Consider the following 22,635-nt stretch of genomic DNA (forward strand, 5'->3'; position numbering starts at 1 on the left):
CCACTTCTCAATCATAATTGAGGCTTCATCCGATTTAGTATCACTCGAGAGATTCCAAAATGTTGAGATTTTTGTTGTAATGTTATTAACTAAAAATCAATTCAATTTGCAACATGTGAAAACATCACAGACGTAGATCAAACGCTTTGATCGTACCACTTCCTCTCCCACTTGTTATTTTGATATCTTTGTCAAAAAACCTTTTTTCATATTACAAGTTGATCGTCCATCCTCCCACGAACTATAATTACCGAGTAGGCTTCTGTCTTCTTTCGTGACGTTGAGAAATTCCCCACTTATTGACTCCTCAGATCCGGAAAAAATGCCTATCTGACCAAACTGATTTATTAATTGGATTAGTGAATCAAACCACACTGAGTAATATATATATATATATATATAGGTAAAATAACTATATATAAAACACAAGTTATCATCATCAACGAAATGATTAGTAGTTCTAAATGTAAATGATTGGTCTTTATGAATTCAACAACTCCAAACAACTAATTCAAGTGTTCAGTGACAAACAAAATGACAAGCATCAAAATTGAGGATAAGACTGCTTAAGATGGAGAACGAAGAGCCACGCCATTGATGTTTAAACCCCTGCCCAGAAGAAGCCATCATCCCTAATCATCGCGGAAGGTCGTCTTCTTCCCTGAAAACGAGTAACCCCATTAACATTATCGAAGTGTTCAAAAAAACAGCATTCATTTCAGTGTATACCAGTACTAGCTGTACCCATGCTTTGCCTGTTGGGTGTGCCACCGCGACCCCTGCCACCACCTCCCCGACCTCTGCCTCCACCACCTCTGTCACCCCGTCCACCTCTCCCACCAAATCTCCCGCCACTTCCTCTCCCACCAAATCTCCCACCACTTCTACCTGCGCTATCTCTACCACCACCACCACTCCAGCCACCATCACGGTTATCGCCTCTTGGCTTTGCTTCATCGACTGTCAGGGTGTACCCTCCAAGTTCGGAGCCATTGAGTTCAAGTGCCTGCGTGAAGGCATCTTGATCCTTGAAATCCATATATGCAATCCTGCAACCATAAAACCTTCAATGTCACTGAACGGAAGCAACCATAAATTTAATTTACTCACATTCTGCCCTTATCATTTGTGTCAGCAAAAATAACCACTCTTGCACAGATTATACTGGAAATAGATCACAAAAGAAACTGATAGGCTATGAAATCTAAGTTTAGAAAAGTGACTGGTTACTTTCATAAAACCCACCCAACACAATTATTCAGCTCTTCTTTCCAACATTATAAAATTAAGCTAACAATTCAAGAAAATTATCTTGATATATCCTAAGATTCATGACTTGTACACGTTCAAGGCTCATGGTATAATAAACTGTGAATTTTCACCTTAACAAGCACCTTCAGTTGCATCTTATCTACTTCTGGTTTTACAGAAACTATATATTAATTAGTTGGTCTCTCATCATAAACATCAGAGAAATGAGCACATGAAAGGATTTTAATCATCAATAAATTTAAGCTATACCATAATATGCATTAATCCATATTAAAAAGCCTAAAATAGCCAATTCTAGTAACACACAATCATACTGATGTAACAGCAAAACTGGATTGAACATACTGATGTAATCTTTACAGGTAGATTTGGCAAAGCAGATTTAAAAAAGCAAATGTAAGATGGTTACTAACCCCTTGGATGCACCACTTTCATAATCCTTTGGAATGGAGACTCGTGTAAGCTCTCCACATGACCCAAAATGCTCTTCAAGGGAGCTTCTAATCTGTAATGACTCACAATTAATAAACAATACGAAGGGATAACAAAAGAGGACATAATTTTATAATACCTGATCCTCTTCAAGTGATTTATCAAAGCCTCTCACAAATATGGTTTGGCTCTGACCTGTCCCACCCTTTTGGTGAGAATAATTGTCCTTCCTGTAAAATGTACAAAAAGCCAGCAAGTTTAGGAACTTCATCTTATTTTAGGAGTAAATCTTTGCAACTTTCTCATCTATAGTCACTAACAGGGGAAAAAGTGAGGATCTCTGGCACCAAAAGAGAAAAATAGAATCCTACCCATTTATTACATATTATGAAATGCAAACTGGTTGTTTTCTTGCTTCTATGAAGATCTAGACTAGCAAACATTAGCATCTTAACTTGTATCTTCAATTGGCGTAAGAGAATCTTTTAGTTGAGAATCCTACCCGTTATTAGGTGTATATGAACCCCTTTCACGGGCCACGTCAAGTCTTACTGCACGACCAAATAGTTCCTGACCATTCATTTCAAGTGCCTGCATAAAGAAAGAAAACTGATAAATATCTATTCATCAAATCAAGTCCACTTCAACAGTTTTTCCTGAAAGCATGTACAGAGAGCATCGCAAGTTCACAACCATCATTGACAATTAAAATCATTTAACTAAAACTTCCAAATAGAATAAAGCAACAAAATATAGCAGTGGCATAAAACCCAGAGAGTTGAACACAAGATGTGTTGGGAATAACTGAATATACAACTTAAAAGAAGCAAGATGACCTTTTGAACTGCTTCCTCAGTAGCAAATTCAACATGACCAAATCCCTTAAAACTACCATCATCTGCTCTAGCCATCCGCACATCCACTACTTCCCCGGCCACTTTGAAGAACTCCGATCTTCAAGAGAAAGAACAATCTTAATAAGCTCACTATATCAGTAAATAAACCAAACCCTTCAATCATAATTATGTCTACTTGTAAAAACATATTTATGCACGTGTAGGTCGATGTAAATAAACACATACAGGTTTACACAAATATGCCTACATGTACATACACAAATCAACGTAAAACAACACACTATGATAAATGATGTTAAAAGATGAAACATACACATCATCCTGTTCAACATTATAGGACAAGTTTCCAACAAATATTGTTCGGGATCCAGTTGTCTGAGTCTGACTTGTAACAGGAGTTTTGGGCTATATCAAAAGGAGGAAAAAAAAACATAAGCCAATTTCATCTACAATAATAAAAATCATAATTAATTGAGCCAGTAGAGTATACCCCTTTCATTTCAGACTTTCTAGCAATTTGTTTTTCACTCTTCGGAGTTGCATCCACCATTTTCACATCTTTAACCTGCATTAAAACACTTTCAACTTAAAAAAATGATATAAGAAACAAATAAGCAACCAGTATTTGGAAAGGAAATAAACTACTGTTACTCCCACACTTCAATGAAAATTCTCGTTCAGGTTGCTGGTGTTGATGGGGTTGTGTGCTTTTTGTGTGTCCAACCACCAACATGAACAGGTCATATTTCCAGATTAATTCTACCTGAACTATGGTACAGTACCAGGTGTTACCAGACCACACAATGTCATCTGGTACCAACCTTCATAGTCATACAGATTCTTGGACTTGAAAAAACCAATTGGTATGTATCAATCCGACGTAATTCAGTGCTACGCATTGAGTTTCAAGGCATACTATTAAAGTCCTTGGATCTGAAATCAGGACGAGCGACCAGATCCAGAACTGACCAAGAAAATAAAACTACTTCAAAGGACAGCTTTTCGAATGGAATTTCTTGCTTTACACACTACAAGTATAGGGTATACAATGGAAATATTCAACTAGTTTAGACCTTGTTTGGATCTGCAGTTTTTGTCACTAGCAATCTTAGATCTGCTAGTTTATTCCCTATCTACTATCCGAAGCATATGCACCTCCATCTAAAAACTAGTACATAATATCTCATTTATATCACATTTAAAGACGATGCAAACGATGGATATTGAGAAGCAGATACAGCAGGAGAAAACAACAACCTCCCTCTCCTCTCCCAGTCAATTTATCTCTCTTTTTTCTTCCTCCTCTCCATTTATCCCATTGTGTCTCCCAACCAGCAACCAGAATTGATGGTATCAGCCAGTCTAGGTAAACTGAACAGTTTCAGTCAATCTTAACAATCGTCTGTGATTCCGGCTCCCCATTATCAAACAATCAAAAAATGTTTAACCCTTTACCATCCACGTTTATAATTTGTTTGTAATTGTTTCATCGTACCTCATTACCATCCTTCAGTATCACTACTTTCTGATCGTTAACACATCTTCACTTCCATGCTTTGAAACATTCTAACAAAATATTCTCTAATTTCTCATTTTCTTATTGGTTCCCCAGTTAACTTTTTCAGTACCATTTTTCTGGCACTGCTGTTAAATACTATATTTGACTTTTATGATCTCCTGTGACAATTCCCAAGCAAATCAGGTATTAGCTATCCAGAGTTTGAAGAAACAAAAAAGGCTATGCATACTACCGTTGATACATGCACTGTTTTGTACTCATTCTGTAGTTGTTAGTGGGCATAAAAGTGTAAAATATTTTAAGCCCTAGACTGTCTTATGGACTTGTTCACTCAGCCCTTTTTCCTTGACATTATATCAAATTTACCAACTCACAGATCACAATAATTTGACAATTTTTTATTCGTTTGGTTTTTATTTTAAAACCATTTCATTTCCAAATTATTAATTTTAACTTTGATTCTGTCTGATCTCGTCCAATGAGTCCTGCATAGTTTTATTACCTAATTCTAATTGTATCTGCTCCTAAAAAAACAGTTTGTAGTTTTCCATAGCAGGGTTTGTGAGTGTAAAACCAAACTATGAGTGCTAATACAACATTTTTGGCACACCTCATCAGGCATATGACAGCAGCCAAGCATGCATTCATGCCCATTTTGATGATGCTAAATCAAAAGATACATAATAGAAAATGATTAAATATGTTCATGGTCACCTTCTTAGCTTGTTGCCCTTTTGAATGTTCACCATCAGAACTTTCTTCAGAGCTGTCATCCTCATCTTCATCACTACTAGTGCTCTCCTTTTTTATAGCCTTTGTAGCAGGTTTACCAGCAGTAGATGGAACAGAATCCTACAAGATTAATATTTATCAAACCCTATGAGAAGTAAATGGAAGTGCAAATCTATTAATGCATATCAATTCATCATCAACCAACTCATCAAACTACCGGAACTTTTCGCTTCTTCAATTGTGGCTCCTCATCGCTCTCATCAGAACTCTCATCGCTCTCATCAGAACTTTCATCAACTTTAGTCTTGTTCTGAGGCACCTGAACACATAAAATTGAGAAGAACAGTCAATATTTCTAAAACACAACAAATCTACAATATTAAGATACATAACAGCAAAGCATACAACATAAAGTACTTGCAAAAGTCATAAACACATAATAAAGAAGTTCTCTGAACCAAGTCCCAATCAACGATGCAAAAGAAGTTTGCAAAAGATCGAATTCCACAAGAAAAACTTTCTTGTCAATAGCTTCACCAATTAGCATAATCAGTGTAGTCAAAAGCTCTAAGCGCCAAAAATCAGCACGGTCCCAGTGTCCGAGACACTAAACACTCGCCCAAGCAAAGCGAGAAGCTCCCAAATATTATAATTTAAAAATTATATATCATGAATAATAAAAACAAACTAAAACAAAAATAACACATCAAACTTCCATTCATTTAAAGTACTAAATTACATTGTCCATATTCAATAACAAAATGATAAAATAAATCAAGATTAACATCAAAGAACATTAAAATCCAGTTCATCATATTCAATCTTGTCACCATCTAAAGCTACAACAATCCAAAACACTAATAAGTAGCACTAATCACTACAGAAATAGCAATAATAATCAACATTTTACTACTGATTCACTAAAGCAGGCAGCAGCTGCTGTTCTCACAAACATAAACAAACAACAAAGACTAACAGCACAGCAGGCAGCTATTCGAAGTTTAAACTGACAAACATCAATGAAGTGGCAGCGGTGAACGGAGAATAGGGAGTGGAAGATGGAAGAGGGAAGATGCTGTAGGATTGGGTGCGGTGAATGGAGAAGAAGGCAACGGTGAAAGGGAATGAAGGCAGCAATGAACAGGGACGAAGGGAGTGGAAAATGGAAGAGGGAAGAGGATGTAGGATTGGCTGCGGTGAATGGAGAAGAAGGCAACGGTGAAAGGGAATGAAGGCAGTGATGGACGGGGAAGAGGGAAGACACTATAGGAGGGCTGCCGTGAATGGGGAAGAAGGCAGTGATGGACAGGGAAGAGGCTGCAGTGAACATAGGAGGGCTGCAAGGAACATGGAAGAAGGGAGTGATTAACAGGTCAGGAGGGGCAGAGAGAAGAGGGAAGAGGCTGTGGAGCGGCACAGTGAACGGGCAGAGGTACGAGGAGAAAGAGCGAGATGCCGGAAGGGAGGGGAAGCCATCGCTGCTGCCGCCAGAAGAAGATGCCACCACTACCATTGCCACTAGAGGAAGACACTGTCGCTGCCACTGCTGTCATCATTCACCAATGGGAGGAACCCCGCAGCCGTGCAGAAACAGTGAGAAAGGGTTTCTGCGTTAGGGCTCGAGCGTGGACAGGTCTAAATCAAACTCTACAGTCGTCAGCTCAGGGTCTAACTGGTTCGATCAAACCAGATACAATTAATTGGTTCAACTCAAGGTCAAATTGGTCTCAGTTGAACCAAGCAACCACCCGACTCACTTAGTGCCTAGGCCTCGCCTGAGTGAAGACACCCACCCAACCCAATAGGTGGGTGCTCAAGCCTCGCCTTGCCTCACCTAAGCACCTAGGTGAGTGCTTGAGCGCCCGATGACTTCACTAAGCGTAACAGGTCAAAAGTCTAAAATGATCAAAACAACAGAACAAGTACAATAGCAGAATTTTAGAGAAAATATAGAGACATGACAAAGACAAAAAGCTAGAAACAGTGGAAATGATAGATCAAAATCTTCCTGATTACGACAATGTAAAAGGCAAAATAATTTGCAACTCAAATGAATGTATAAAAATTAACCAAGTTATTCTAGACAAAACAAATGTGCATCATTTTAACTAAGAAGAAGAGCAAATGTTCGCTTCTCAACAGTAGCCAGCCATTTGTACCTACCACTCATCAAAGAGACCAACTATGGCCACATTTGTTTAGAAATTTCTATAGTACAATTTACCAAAAATTCAAGAATTTTAATTTTAAAAAAAGAAATGAACTAGATAAGGGCTAGAGAGAAGAAATCCAGTTCAAACTAACATTCCATGTTCAATTAAAACCAAATACGGGTCAAATTAAAACGAGACACTATATTACCAAAAGGCCATAAGAATTAAGCGATAATAAACAAGCCACCTTCTTATCAGTTTGATTTTTGGAGGGTTCGTCATCAGAACTTTCTTCAGAGCTGTCATCCTCATCTTCGCTACTGCTTTCCTGTTTAACAGACTTGGATTAAGCTTGCCCACATTTTAAGAAAAAGAATCCTCTATGAAAAACAATCCAGAAACCAAGACAGGAACAAGGAAATTATATGGCAAATAAGACAAAAAAACTAGTGGTCTTTTTTATTTCATTGTGGCTCTTCATTAATCCCATCAGAACTCTCATCAACTTTAACATTATTTTGTAATTTCTCAGCACATAGCCCCATAAAAATAGTCAATACCTCATCTGAGCAAAATTATATAATATCCACTAAATATGACAAAATACAATCAAACTACTAGAATATCATGGCATTGCCTTAACATCAGTATCAACAAATCCTGGAAAATAAACTGTTCAAATTTTACATGCATTGGACTCGTCTGAAATTGAACAGAAGAAATTGAGCACTTTCAGAGAACGATTATGACCAAAAAGAATATGTACTCTTGACAAGTAGACAATTTCCAAATTCAATACTTATACCACTCCCTCAGACTGGCATGAAACTAGTACTGTATTCGCTGGTGCAGGCTGAATAAAATGAAAAACAGATCTAAGAAATGGTTGGTTGCTGATGGTTTGGAGATTGGATAGCTACTTGTTTCATGGCCTTAATTTGAGCTGTTGATTGATCAGATATTAATTCCTTGGGGTGTTCATCTAAAAAATTCATAATTTTGTATGTATCTCTATTCAAATACAAGCACATAAAATAATGTTGTCATCACAGTCCTAACCTCCTCTTATTTTATTCTCTTTCCTTCTTTTACGAGGGTTAGTCATGGCAGAATCATGTAATCATGAATCACTTAAAACAATTTAAGGCCAGTTCTGTGGATTTGCTGTGAACCAGCTTCATACAGGTCAGTCAGCAACCTGGTCCTGGCTCAGACCAGCAGATACCAGGGGTTGTATCGTAAGGTTTAATGCCTTGGCAACTGGAAACCAGAACCACATAAACTTAACACCTATATCGGACAATGAAACTTTGAAAAAGAGAACACCATCATGTGCAAAGAAGTAAACTGGAAAAATGGTCTAAAATGTGCATGCATGAAGATGGGGTTTAACTGTCACGAAAAGTATCAACTAATCAACATAACTTAGCACTATCATTTTTTTTCAATGAAACTCTAGCAGCTTTTCATTCCAGGACTTTACATTACTATAAAGTACATGGAAAAGAAGTGAACTGAACTACCCATACCCTTGTATCCTTTGTATATTAAGTGTGTCCCCTTAAAACCCACTAATGCACCCCGGTCTGTTCGTTAATGCACAACAGCTTGCACCATTGCTTATTCAATTAAGCGTTAGCACAAGGGCTTCGCCCCTACTCTTCTTTACTATTGCTTCTTTCGGTTCACCCTCTGCGTTACTTGTTAAAGTAATCTTTCATTCGATTTCCGAGTCATGTTTTACTCTGTGTTACAACATTTTGTGGAAATGAGTCCAAATATAGCATATCCAGTGATTTAAAAAGCGCTAGGCGCCAGAAGGCACCAAGGTCCAAAAACACTCGAGGCGCTAGGCACTCGCCTGAACAAAACGAGGCACTAAAATATAAAAATATATAATATAATTAATAAATATAATTATTTAAATAAAAATATGATATTAAATTTTAAAAATCTTACAAAATCACAATATCACATTAACAAAAAATCTCAAAATTCAAAACAATAACAGTAATTTCAAATAAATAAAAATTAGTAATATTAAAATTAAAATAATATATTATTAATCTAATAAATAAAAAATATTATTACTAGTATACTGTTAATAGTATACTATTAAGTCGATGTGAGAGGAGGTAGCAACGAGCAACGAGAGCGGGAGAGGCGAGCGACGATAGTGGCAACGACAGCGGTAGCAACGAGAAGCGGCAACGGCGAGCACCGACAATGGCAAGGCAACGATAGCAACGAGCAACGACAGCGGGAGTGACGAGCGATGATAGTGCCAACAACAATGGTAGCAACGAGCAATGGCAACGACAACGGGAGCGACGATAGTGGCAACGATAGCGGGAGTGACGATAGTGGCAACGATAGCAACAAGCAGCGACAACGATAATGACGAACAAGGTTACAGTTGGGAAGTCGCGAGAGGAAGGCTGATATCGATGCTTTAGTTGATTCAATTGACCCAACTAAAGTATCAAAGACCGAACCAGACCTAAAACGCTGGTTCGATCGCCTGGTTTAACCCGAGCGCTCGCCCGAAGCGCCCGACGCCTGAGCTCGGGCGAGCACCCAGATGACGCCTCTTTGAAGCGCACCGCCTGGAAATGAAGCGAGGTGCTCGCCCGAGTACCTAGGCAACCACTCAAGCGCCTATTGAAATCATTGAGCATATCAATTGCTCTTGATTCTTCTCTAGTCTCAAGAGGTATTGCTGCACTAAATGTCATTACCCAACCCAGTGGGACAACTAACCCATCAATTTGATATAGACCTAAATCACACGATCTAAAATGCAAGTTAATGATAGGAGATTCTTGTCACCCTATAAATTGGTTCATTCTCCTCCCACATCTGATGTGGTTTAGATGTGGAATTAAACGGGACATCACAATCTCTCATATATTTTAGGCTTCACATCTCATCAAGGCTCAAGAATAGCCCAAAATCACCCCTAGTTGTGAGGCACAACCCTAATCCTTGTGAAGGCTCAAATATAGCTCAGAATCACTCTAGTAAAGCATGTGAGGCACAGTCAATAGTTGACTCATATCATGTCTATAATATAATTTCAAATGTGACTATCCAATTAACATGGCATGGGACTACATCACATCAACTAAAATTCTTATCAACAATTTGATAACAATAGACTTATACAGCCTCACAAATCAACTCAATTTTCTGTGCATCCATGATCTTACACGGCACTAGATTGGGATGTCTTAACAGAAATATCATACGATTCCCTAATTGATAACAAAAAATAAGGGGTTGCATCATAGTAAATTAAATCTACACTAAGGTAGTGAAACTGCAAGGTAACATTGTATTATAACAAAGACAAGAAAAGGGTAAATACCTGTTTCTCTATGGCAGCCGGCTTTTTCACAGGTAGACTAACCTTTGCTGAAGGTGCCTGCATCGCACATTAAAGAGGATATACTATAGTAAACTGACACTGAAAGTCTACGAGAAACAATGACAAGTAACCATAAATTTCGTGAAGAATTGCACAACAATCATGGTAAAATTCAGAAAGAATCAAATCGGTTTGACCTGAATATTTCATCGCTTTCTAAACCATCTATCAATTCCAAACATACCACAAGCTAAAACACCAAGGACAAAGAAAACTCACCATGATCTGTGTCATACCTTTTCTAGAGATAACATGAAACATCAAACAAAAGGAACTAAAAGGTACACCACCACAAGCATGTGATGTCATTAAAAAAAGAACATAAGACTTGTGTATGCGCTCTGTCATATGCACTAGAAAAGCATGCTAAGAAAATAAAATTCTACTTTTGAACTTCCAACATGAAGTACCAGCATGGTTTCCCAAAACCACTTGGAAATCCTTCCCTAAAACTTGCTTCAAGAAGTAAAGATTTCACTATTTGACATGATCCATATACCAAAGACAACAAGAAAAAGAACAGTATCAGGTTCGCACAAAACCACTACAAAGCACAAAAACACCAGACATGAATGAGACGGCATGATACCACAAGATGGCATGATAACTGGTGCAGACAGATATAACATGCTACAAAATACAATACAAATACTCATCTACAACAGCCACATGCTTCTACTGCACGATATATTACACTATTACAGCAAGTAATTAATGTTAAATAATTACTATGAGACTTACAAGATATCCACAACATCTATGAGACTTAGAAAATATAGAGAGATTTCCATAGTCATTAATGTCAAATAACAACAGAATTTGGCACAGAAAGAATGTGTCTTACAGCAAACAGGAAACAATGACAATGCTTGGTTGGGTCATTAAATAAAATAGTATTTCAGGAGTCCATTCCACACACCAACAGAATGGGCAAATGTTGGTTCCAGGAGGTGTCCTATAGACATGCAGTTTTCTACATTAATCTAGTTGCTTATTGATAATAAATCTGAAATCTTTGGTCTGATGAATATATCTTCAAACATACTAATTCTTTTGTTATGTATAAAGAGATCAAAAACTAGAGAGCACTTCGGTTCCGTTTTGCCACTACCATTGTTTCCATAACGGAAAAAAAAAACAAGTTCATTAGAAGTAAAAGAACTCTGGCACAGCATTAAATTACATTATAAATCTGAAATATGCAATTACTAGTACAGTTTCCATAAAGAACATAAACTATATTTGCACCTAAACTTCAATAAACCATTAATAGAATCGTCACAAGCACATAACCATGACAAGCATCAATAGGAGAACATAATTACAATATATCATCCTTCAGGGGAGTATTACACCAGAGTCTCAGGCTTACCTTATCCTCATCAGAATCTGACTCGCTGTCTGAAGTATCACTGGATTCTTCTTGCTTTTTCAAACCAGTCGCTGGAGTTGCTTGCTTCTTAGCTGCTGGAATAACCTTGGTTGTTACAGGAGCATCTTCCTGCAAAATTGGCAAGCACTTAAATCAAGTCAAACAGGCAAATTCATAACATATATATACGACTTATTCTAGTATTTACAAATGTTAAAAGAAAAAAAGAATATGGTTCCCCCACATAATTGGGCTGAGCTACAATGTATTGAGGGCAACATCACCAGATGGCACTTCTAATATACAACTTAGAAGCAAAAATTTAATAAAGCTAAACAAAATGTTAAACTGCTTGCATCTTCATCTGAATCATCCGAACTACTGTCAGAATCTGAACTATCACTTGATTCCTGTTTCTTTTTAGATACTACAGGTGTGCCATTCTTCAGGCTAGCTGATGGAAACTTCTTGGGCTGCAGTGCAGCTTTAGCAGGTTTCTGTGATTCAAGCCACATTTACAATTAAGCATGTAATAACAGAGAAATAAATTCCACAACATGTGGCTTTTGGCTTTTTTGTGCCAAGATCATATTGACAATTTAATGACTCTACACCGATGAATTCATAATTTTTGCCCACAATGAAATAAGACCTACTTAAGAGCTTTAATGTAAAAAAAAAACTTTAATAGCATGATGTTGAGACTTCAAATTGGGTTCCTAAGTGCATCATGACTGCAGTTGTAACAACAGAAATTTGGAGCTTACTTAGAAAAGTTACACCATGATTTATCCCTGAAAAATAATAGATTTGACCCAGAAAAGCTAAGCCATAAGAATAAACTCACTTCATCCTCTTCTGAATCACTTTCTGAACTGCTCTCTGATTTTCCTTTTTGGGCTGCAGCACTGGCAGAACCATTCTTGGAGACAGTAACTGCAACCTTTTTAGCTGGAGCAGCAACAGGTTTCGAAGGTTCCTGCACAATATGAAATATTCCTAATTTTGTCATCAAAATAAGAGAGATGATGAAAAACTGCCAGTATTAATTTTATAGACTCTTTACATCATCTGAAGAGGATTCCTCGCTGCTATCACTAGACTCCTTTGGAGGAGGCTTTGTTGGTTTACCTTGCTTCTTTGGAGGAACTTTAACCTACAAAGTCAACTCTCTCAAGTAAGAATTTGAAATATTACCGTTACCAGCAAAACCAACATATTATTATAATAACATTAACATGTTGAATGAAAAAGAAAAACCTCAGTATTCCAATATGTAAAAGAAAAACCACCAGATGCTGCACAATATGATTTACCATTATTTGCAAAGCATCACTTTTAACTATCGTGTGTTGTTAACAAATAAATGGGATGCTATTCTTAAGGACAACACAGTTCTTAAATTTGGTAGAAATTAAGAATCAGCATGGTAATGACATGCAAACTTCAATCATGATAGATACATCCTGCTGAAAGATATATCGACAGATGGCTTTTACAACGCGTTAAAGAAAAAAATCATGCAAATGCAATCACAGCAGTACAAGATTGCTACATTACTCCCTTGCCCTATTGTATGAAATTCACGAAGTACAGTGATAACACACCTCCTCTTCAGATTCAGAGGAAGTTTCATCCTCTGAACTACTTTCAGGTTTCTTTTTTGAAGGAACCTCCTGTAAAAACTTCTTAGGCTTCTTAATGTCCTTTTGGGGAACAACCTCCTTGACTTCTCTCTTCTGCTTCTTGGCACTTGCTGCTTTCTCTATTGCCTCTTCGGCATCCCTCTTGCCTGGACAATTAAATAGTCAGATGTCATCAACGCTCATACAAAATAAACAAAACTAATATAGCCTTTTTATGCCCAGTAAATTAATTTGTGCTGACCTTTTTTACCAGATTTTCCAGACAGCATTGGTGCCACAGCTGCTACCACCTGTATGACATTTGTGACTTTTCAACATTTTGAACAAAAGAAGGTCCTTCAAAGCTGGAACTTTAAAGTTTAATATTACCTCAGTACTCGCCTTCTTGTTTGACTTGCCCATTTAGTGATGCTAGAGGGTAGTCAGACCCTAATAAAACAAAAAAACCAAAGTCACAAACGGATCCCCAATGACAATTTTCATTCACGACGTAAAAGAATTTGACACGCTAAATTTCCAAAAGCATACTTAGGTTGTCGAATATAATTTACTATAGATACGAGCAATGACTATTTCAATTTCTTGGCAAGTAAAAAATGTTTGAGAAAATAAAGAAAGAGAAATATCCAAACGAACAGAAAACCTGAAAAAAGAAACACAAAAGATCTCCTAAAATTTCAATAAGCAATATAGTCGCCAACAGACTTATGCACAAACCACAAAGATACAATCTTTATTATCGATTCAACGTCTACACTACAAAAGGCCGCGAACTTACAAGATAACACAGCTAGAACGACGGGAGCAACCAATAATAAAGATGTTCATGGATCCAAAAACCACAGAGAGAAAAAAAAAACAGCGCGACGCTGTACAAAAAACTAACTAAAAAACTTGAGCTCAGACGAAAAGCAGCACGAAACAAGGAAAATCGGAGAAAATTAGAGAAACGAGTAAGGAGTAACAAGAAAAGAGAAAGGCACAAGCATTCAACTCGATTACCTCGAGTAAGGAGAAAAGAAGAGAAACGAGAAGGATACAAGGCAAATCGGAGGTTGGAGGCGGACAAAACGAACCCTAACCTGAAGCGTTAGGGTTTTAGAAGGGCTTCGTTTAGCCGAGGATCGAAGCCTTATATAGGAGGATGTGTGAAGCATGGCATCGATTTAGGGCTTCGTTGGGTCGGCCGACATTAAAACGCCGCCAGGTCCGGCCGATCCGGTTCAGCTCTAAGGAGTGTCGACCGGGCGGGTCGGACCATAATTTGCTATTAAGGTCGAGTATCAACAATATCTAAGTTCTTCCTCGTATATTGATATCGAAGGGATACTAAATTCTTTAATTATATTTGTTTGATACAAATTATTAATGTCGATTTTGATCATCATAATATTCACCAAATCAAAGAAGAAAAAGTTTCAACCTACCCTCATAGGGTTGGAGTCGAGGTTCGAAGATCTGACCAATCAAAATAAGAAAAAGAACAGATACAACAATAACAAAATATATAGAGCAATCTTGAGAGGTAACAAAGAATATGCATAGCACTAAAGAAGATGTACAGATGTACCTTGCAACCATTTACCTTCACATGATATCATTCAACATGCTGCCTCACAAATCAAACAATAATGAAAGTTGGACGCAGCACAAGTGAATCAGAATAGCATATACACTCGTTTCAACAAAATCCTCGGCAGATGCCGGGAGAAGAGCTTACTGTTCTAACCAGTGACAGCATTGTTACCATCACCAATGTCAAAAAAAGATTAGACACAGACAACAAGAGGCAGGCAAGCTTCTACATTACAGGGAGGTCGGAAACAATGTAGAAGAATCATCAAAGTTGTCATCTGAAGTTGCAACAGTGAGCTCGACCCCTGGCCAGATTGTCCCAGAGGCAGAGCATTTGCCTGGGAGACTGATAATGAGCAGTGTAATAGTTCTCCATGCATCCATACTGACAGAACTTCCAACTATGCGAGTATTGTATGGTCATCGAGGAGTTGTACTGTTTGACCCACATGCCCATACTCACATCCTCCATCTTGAACAGCTGCAATAACATTAACAGAATCCATGTCAGATGCTACTAAATCTTGTATTGGCGATGCAGTTTCTAATGGAATTGAGTCTCTCACCCTTAGGCTTTGGTTGGCATGCTGAGAATCGATGAACTTTGCAATGTCTCTTGAAATTATGTAGCCAGGTCCATTAGCATAGGGTGGGTATATGTACCCTGGCCACTCCTGTATACACCACAGTCAAATTTACATGAGAACTTCAAATGTTTTATGGTAATAATACGAGGACAAGAAAAGAAGGTGCAGCCATTTTCACACATCAACCTAAAGTTCACATGAATATTAAATTAGGCAGATCATATAATGGCTGTGATCCATAAACAGTCTGTCGTCCTGTTTACATGAGAATTACAGTATTCATAAAACCACAGTCAATTTCACTTGCTATGAGTTTATTATAGTCAATGAGTTAACTGCCATGACTTTGCAAAGAAGAGAAAACTTGATTAATCCAAGGCCTTCTATCAGGAGCCCTAAAAGTTATAGTTCAAACTTCATACCTCATATGATACAGCCCATTTTCCATGCCTGAGAGGTCTATGCAAGAGATTAAGGTTCCCCATGTACAACGGCTTTTCTTGAGAGACCCGCTTTATTTCTTTTAAGACAACATCAACCCTTATGAAAGTATCATCGTCACACTTCATGATGTATGGAGTGGTTAAGTTGTGAACCTGTATGGTGATAAAGTTATTACTGAACATTGTACATGGAACTGCATTAACATGACGATGCACCACAGGGATAGGGGAAAATAGGACAAAGATGCTAGCTCACCCCATAATCACAAATGGCAATCGTTTTAAGAACGACCAGCTCATAACGATCCATAAATGGCAAAATTACAATATCTTGAAAATATTCTGCTTCTTTCTTTAGCATGGTGTTTACCTCCTTCCTCAGATTCTGCAAGCACAATTGAAATGGTAAAAGTCAGGTTTGCAAATATAACATTAAAAAAGATTATGATTCTATGCAAAATTTAGCAACACAGGAGCATTCAGTATAGCCAATTAGATGTTCCCTGGCAAAGCTGGGTAACCCTCTTGTAAAAGTTTCTTTGTCATTGTCTTATTTAGACTATTAGGCATCACATGATTGAGTTTCACAGGAAGATTTCTATATTCCATTTCAAACTAAACATTTTGGTCTAACCAAATTTCACAACCCTTAAGTTACATGATTAGGTTTCAATTTCAGAAAAATGCACTTAAGTTAGACAGCTATATCAAAATTCTCACAGCGGTATGTATAAATTAGCATCTGGTATCAATTCCCATGCATATGTGTTTTATTTAAAGCCCTATAGTAATATGTTTAAAGAAAAAACTTACTAATGCAACAAAGAAACGAGCCACCACATTAGATGACTTGATTTGAGAAGATTGCATCCATGTTTTTCTAACAGCCATGCGTTCAGCAAAATGATTTGAAGCAGAAATAATTCCAATAAAAAGATCAACTGAACTTTCTGGCAAAGGAGGAGACCTCCAATTTTCTGACATTTCCAAGACACGATCAGGCGAAAAACTGGAATGAGATGTGGGAAGCGAAGTGGCAAACACTGAGTGTACATCAACATCTCCTTTTATTGCTAATCCAGTGGCATCTTCGAGAGTGAATCCCTGAAAACCAAACAACTACTCTGTGAGAAACTACATGATACACTTGATGATAGTTCTTCAAGATCACAACAATAAAATGGTGTTTAACATTAAGAAAATAACGAAGCATCCCAACTAGTTTACCGGCCGATATGGGAATGAAGCTACATGTCGACCCCCAACAAAAATTTGATATCCTTCAAAACCAGCTTGCAGTGTTAAGACAAACAGCCTGCTTTCTACAAAAGGAAAAGACCATGTCATTTCTGGCTTCTTTGCTCGACCTATAAATCTCCTTAGCCAAGAGGTAGTTTTAGATTCTTTCAAATCTATCATATCACTGCGAGCCCATTTCTCACATTTTTTGAATCCATCAACTGTCCAAAAAGAAGATTGAAATTTTGAATACTTTAGCCATATCTGCAAAAGCCTGAAGATCAAAAGAATTCATTTGACATACTTAAAATCATTAGTCATCGTAGTCAGCATATCATTATCACTAAAAATAAACAACTATGAATTCATTCAGGTTTGGTTCGATCATGAGCATCAACAATGTTATTAATATATTGTGGCAAAAACACATTGGGAAAATTAAAATGTACCTGTCTACGGAATGGTTGACTATGGATGAAAATAAAATGGTAGGCTTATGCAAGTATTTTTTTATGTGCCTTAAAGTTAGAATACTTTCTGCAATCTGACTTCACACTGCAGGCTGGGTTGTTTTCATGCAAACTGAAAGAAAGCCTAAGAACCTGAAAATATTAGTAAAAAGGGTACTAAAATTTGTTAGAAGGCCAAAGAAGATAACGATGCATTCTAGGTAGAATAACAGATAGAGATTATCAAATATTGGAAGTACAGATTTGCATTCTACATCATAACACCAAAGTTCCTTACTTAAGAGTTAAGATCATACTTTACTCTTTCTTACAGATGACAACCTAAGTTATAATCAGTTCACGTTTTCACACTTCTTTGGGAATACAAGTAAAATTCCTAAAGAAGTACATAACAAGCACGTATCTTTGGTACATATGCAGTTTGTTGTTCAATGAGAAATGCTTCTGAGTTAATAGGGTAGATCAGACATACTAGACTGTGCAGAAATAACTTTGCAAACCTAAGGTCTGATGTTTTTTAGCCATACAATCTCACTAATGTGCCTCAGTCACATGTCATAGCTTAACACCAGATGGCACATACCATGCTAGCCTGTTCAAGTGAGCATATCACATTTTACCTCATGTCTTCGACAAAATTTAAGCAAGATATTGTAGAGTTTTAACTTTTTAACAAGATTAGAAATTCAAGTGATAGCAGTGGATGTAGCACTGATCAGAGACAACAATGATGAACAATCTGCAATTGAAAATAGTCAGAGAAGGTGTGATGGCTGTGAAGATGGCTGAAAAGTTTGCATAAGTCAGAATTTATTATATGTAATTTACAAGCAATGAATCAAAGAAGAGAGTAAGTAATTGCCTGAGTGCAATTCATCAATGATAGGGCATATTTTGGCATCGCCCACGTGGACCCAAGCAAGCAGACACGACGATGCAGACGTGGAACCTCAAGTACGATGTGGCGCGTAGCACACACGTGGCGGGCAGCCGCTTGCCACCCCCTCCGTACGAACAACATCATCATGGTACAGCCATCCCGGAAAGCTCGAGGCGGCGTCGATCCTTGTAGGTCGGTCGGCACTCATACAGAAGCTTAAGTCGACCGCCCGAGGAGCCAGCCATAGTAAATTGACCCCGTACGACCAACTCATCCTCGTAGGTATAAAAACTAACCCTCCCTAATCAGGAGGGGGAGGCATTTCGAACTCTCAACTCTCTCATACATACTAGTGACTTGAGTTTCGGAGGGGTCGAGTCGGGAAATCCCCCTCCTAACCTCGACCTGTGTGCAGGAGCCCAACGACGGAGAAGCAAGCCACTCACCAAGAGAGAAGACCATACTCGAACCCGACCCGACGCTCGCCCTCACCACTTGAGCATTCACGTGGGCGACCTTGTACATTGGGGACAAGACCGAGCTGTGTTGACACCTCGGCCACGACGTAAAGGTTCACCAATATTTTGACGCTAGAAGGAGGGCCTGATGTCGCAAGGACACCCCCAACCGAGCAACCCGAGAGAGCTCCCCGGAGAAGAGCCACCCCCGACTCACTTGACCTTCGGGTTTGGAGGGCAACTCTCACTTCCTCTGAGCATAGAAGGAAATATCTCGACCGCGACCCCGAGCCGCTATTGGCGACTATTCAATGATCTCGAGTTGTCTCCTCCCGAGATCATCATGGTGCAACCTGCTGTCTCAGCCGAGGCATTTCTCAACCTCACCCGCCATGTGCAAGCTTTAGTTGGGATGATGCAGACCATCGCACCCCTCATACCTCAGCTAGCTCAGCAGACGATTCATCCCCCATGGTCGTCGCCCGTGATCCAACCTACGCTCATCCCTACACCTCACAATGCCACCCTGGTCGACCGTAGTAAATTGACCCTGTACGACCAACTCATCCTCGCAGGTATAAAAGCTAACCCTCCCTAATCAGGAGGGGGAGGCATTTCGAACTTTCAACTCTCTCATACATACTATTGACTTAAGCTTCGGAGGGGTCGAGTCGAGAAATCCCTCTCCCGACCTCGACTTGTGTGCAGGAGCCCAGCGATGGAGAAGCAGGCCACTCGCCAAGAGAGAAGACCGTGCTTGAACCCGACCCGACCCAACACTCATCTTCACCACCCGAGCATCCACGTGGGCGACCTTGTACATCGGGGACTGGACCGAGCCATGCTGACACCTCGGCCATGGCATAAAGGTTCACCAACAATCAACAAACCCTCTTAAATTTCGAAAGCTACACAAATACCTGCATATATATGTCAAACTTTTCATATGCTTGATTAATTTTAGTTAACTGATGATCAATGATGAAACTTCCATTAGCCTATGGCTGGAAACCAAAATTAGCAGTTAATTAATTAATCAACTACTTCGACTACTGCTCCAACTAATATTTCTAACTTTAGATTAATGACTTAATCGGCTATTTTAGTTACTACTCCAAGTCTCCAACTATTGATTCAATTAATATTTTTACTTAATTTTATTGAATAAATTATTTAAATGGTTTCGATAGATTATATATATATATATATGTATATATATATATATATATATATATGTATATATATATATATGTATATATATATATATGTATATATATATATATATGTATATATATATATATATGTATATATATATATATATATATGTATATGTATGTATATGTATGTATATGTATGTATGTATGTATATGTATGTATATATGTATATGTATGTATACATATATATGTATATATGTATATATATATATACATATATATGTATACATATATATGTATATAAAAGCGTGTGTGTACGTGTATATGTATGTATATATATATATATATATATATATATATATATATATATAGATAAATCCAATATATCAAACAAGTCATAGGTTCATACACAGTAGGATATATATGCTTGAATGATCCAAAAGTATGAGGAATATCATCAAATATTAGTTTAAAAAAAAAGAAACACGTTACAGATATATGAAGTGCTCAAGAGAGTATCAGATGCTACTCATTCATAAACTCATGGATATTGAAGTAAACATGAGAATTATCATTTTGAAACAAATCAAATTACTGCTCTGTGCAACTGTGTACATTGCTGCGATGTTGGTAAGAGCTAAACTCATCCACGAGTGTGTTTCAACAGTCAAATGCTGTATTCGTTTTCTAGATACTGATCCATTACATTTGATTGAAAAAAGTAACTCAGAAGGAGTAAGAACAAATGTAACTGTAAAAGCAGATTAAAACTAAATGTGGATAGAAACATAATGACATGTTACCTGTGTCATCATCATCTTCTGAAGGCAAGCCATTACACCTTATTGCTGTGCCCCATTGCATCCTATAACATGAGTTAAGCTCAAGAACAGGCTTCTTGCTCCAGTCCCCCATGAGCCTTGGATTCAAATGCAGGATCTTTGGTGGGTCCTCGCCATCAACCACTCTCAGTCCCTGTAATTCAACAACAAATTGCGAGACCCATGTAGTTCCACTTCCATCCCCCTGCCTCAACCTTGCCAACTTTGTGACATGCTCCTCATGGGCCTCCTGAGGCTTGCCGACGACTGTAATCGAAGAGCCTGCCGCAAGGCCACATGGAAGAAAGACTCGTAGCTCTGCGTCAGAGCCCATCTCGGTTGAACTCTTTGCCAGCGATGACCGGCAAGACTCCAGCTTTCCTTCGATCATAGACAGTTGATCCGTGCTGCTCATAGGATCATAATTCTTCACATCATCCCAAGCCTTCTGGCCTAGCACCCATGCCTCATTGATCATAGCCTGAAGCTGAGTCAAGTTGCCTATAGATTTATGCCCAAACCAACGCTGAAATGGCTTGATCGGTGGAAATCTAAGGGAAGGCTGCTCCTTTTCGAGGGCAGGAGGGAGGTTCCGGCTATCCTCCAGTCTCCGGTAGAAGGTATCATGGTCGACCAAGACAGGGGTCCTATGGCCGAGGTGGAGGTGGCGAGATGTAAGGTCATTGACCGGCCGGTCGAGCCCAGAGAAGCTGCCGTCGCCGCTCAACGCATTGGCGATCTCGAGAAAATGATGGAATTTGAAGGAAACAAAGACTAAGTAGATTAATCCAATGGCAAGAACAGGATGCGAAGGCCTCCACCTCCTCGTCCCAGAGGATTCAATGCTTCTCCCCTTCATAATATTTTCGTCACCAAATTGGAAGAGCAAGAAAGATCAAATTCCCATCAAAAAGAGGGAGTCATCTACATATACAAATCTGACATTTCTCCTTCGATATTTTAACAATGTCATCAACGTCTCCGTGAGCTATAGATCCGATCGACCTCAAGGCTGCAAAAAAGATATCGTGCTTCACAAAAATGCTAGTGTTGGAGCCCAATGTAGTGGCAAGCCGGACGAAATTTCCCCTCGGCTACTTCGATCTGCGACGGAGACTGAACAGCGGTGTAACCGGACGAGAATGGCGATCGATCGATAACGAATACCGCTGCGTACTCCGGAGCGGTGATCCAAGAAAGGGCCCTAAAGGTAGATTTAAACGGCAGGAGGAGGCGGAGTTCTGATCCAGTTATCGGACGGTCCAAAAGCTATCTGATATGGAAGGTCAAGAGACCCCACCGACACTTGTGGGGACCAACGTACCGGTCTTGACAATTTTTTATTACAAATTAAATTTATCCTAAAAGCACCCCTCTTTTCATAATTTATTTGGGTGCTTAAGACGAAAAATTGACAAATATCTTTTATTCTTTAACGATTATTATATTTTTTTTATAAGATTTGAATGTGAATATTTCCAAATTCGATTTGAAAAATTTTAAAAATATATAAACATGAAAAACCAATAGAATCATTATTTATATCATATTTATCTATCATGTTAGAAGATAGAGGTGAGTTTGACGAGCGTCATGA

At 38.3% G+C, this 22,635-nt stretch overlaps 2 protein-coding genes across 3 annotated transcripts; both read right to left on the reverse strand.

Annotated features, from left to right (window-relative positions):
* Positions 1–436: 436 nt before the first annotated feature.
* LOC135597319 (nucleolin 2-like) lies at positions 437–14,563 on the reverse strand. 2 transcript variants are annotated; one of them, XM_065090113.1, is made up of 19 exons: positions 14,413–14,563; positions 13,780–13,839; positions 13,652–13,700; positions 13,372–13,556; positions 12,831–12,920; positions 12,612–12,743; positions 11,765–11,893; positions 10,333–10,389; positions 7,213–7,293; positions 5,030–5,131; positions 4,795–4,932; positions 3,052–3,126; positions 2,875–2,966; positions 2,541–2,658; positions 2,207–2,295; positions 1,844–1,934; positions 1,686–1,777; positions 745–1,049; positions 437–661 (listed from the first exon to the last, which is right to left on the reverse strand). In XM_065090113.1, exons 2-19 carry the CDS (start codon positions 13,810–13,812, stop codon positions 633–635), a joined length of 1,887 nt encoding a protein of 628 aa, XP_064946185.1. In that variant the 5' UTR covers positions 13,813–13,839; positions 14,413–14,563; the 3' UTR covers positions 437–632. The 2 variants fall into 2 exon arrangements, with proteins under 2 accessions (XP_064946185.1, XP_064946184.1); XM_065090112.1 differs by having other exon boundaries at positions 730–1,049.
* A 404-nt stretch (positions 14,564–14,967) lies between these two features.
* On the reverse strand, positions 14,968–22,242 carry LOC135597320 (hydroxyproline O-galactosyltransferase GALT2-like). Its single transcript, XM_065090114.1, has 7 exons — positions 21,021–22,242; positions 17,243–17,475; positions 16,829–17,119; positions 16,272–16,400; positions 15,995–16,168; positions 15,552–15,659; positions 14,968–15,466 (listed from the first exon to the last, which is right to left on the reverse strand). Exons 1-7 carry the CDS (start codon positions 21,895–21,897, stop codon positions 15,260–15,262), a joined length of 2,019 nt encoding a protein of 672 aa, XP_064946186.1. The 5' UTR covers positions 21,898–22,242; the 3' UTR covers positions 14,968–15,259.
* Positions 22,243–22,635: the final 393 nt, after the last annotated feature.

This window comes from Musa acuminata, chromosome BXJ1-11 (assembly GCF_036884655.1).
Source record: "Musa acuminata AAA Group cultivar baxijiao chromosome BXJ1-11, Cavendish_Baxijiao_AAA, whole genome shotgun sequence".
Lineage (NCBI taxonomy): Eukaryota > Viridiplantae > Streptophyta > Magnoliopsida > Zingiberales > Musaceae > Musa > Musa acuminata.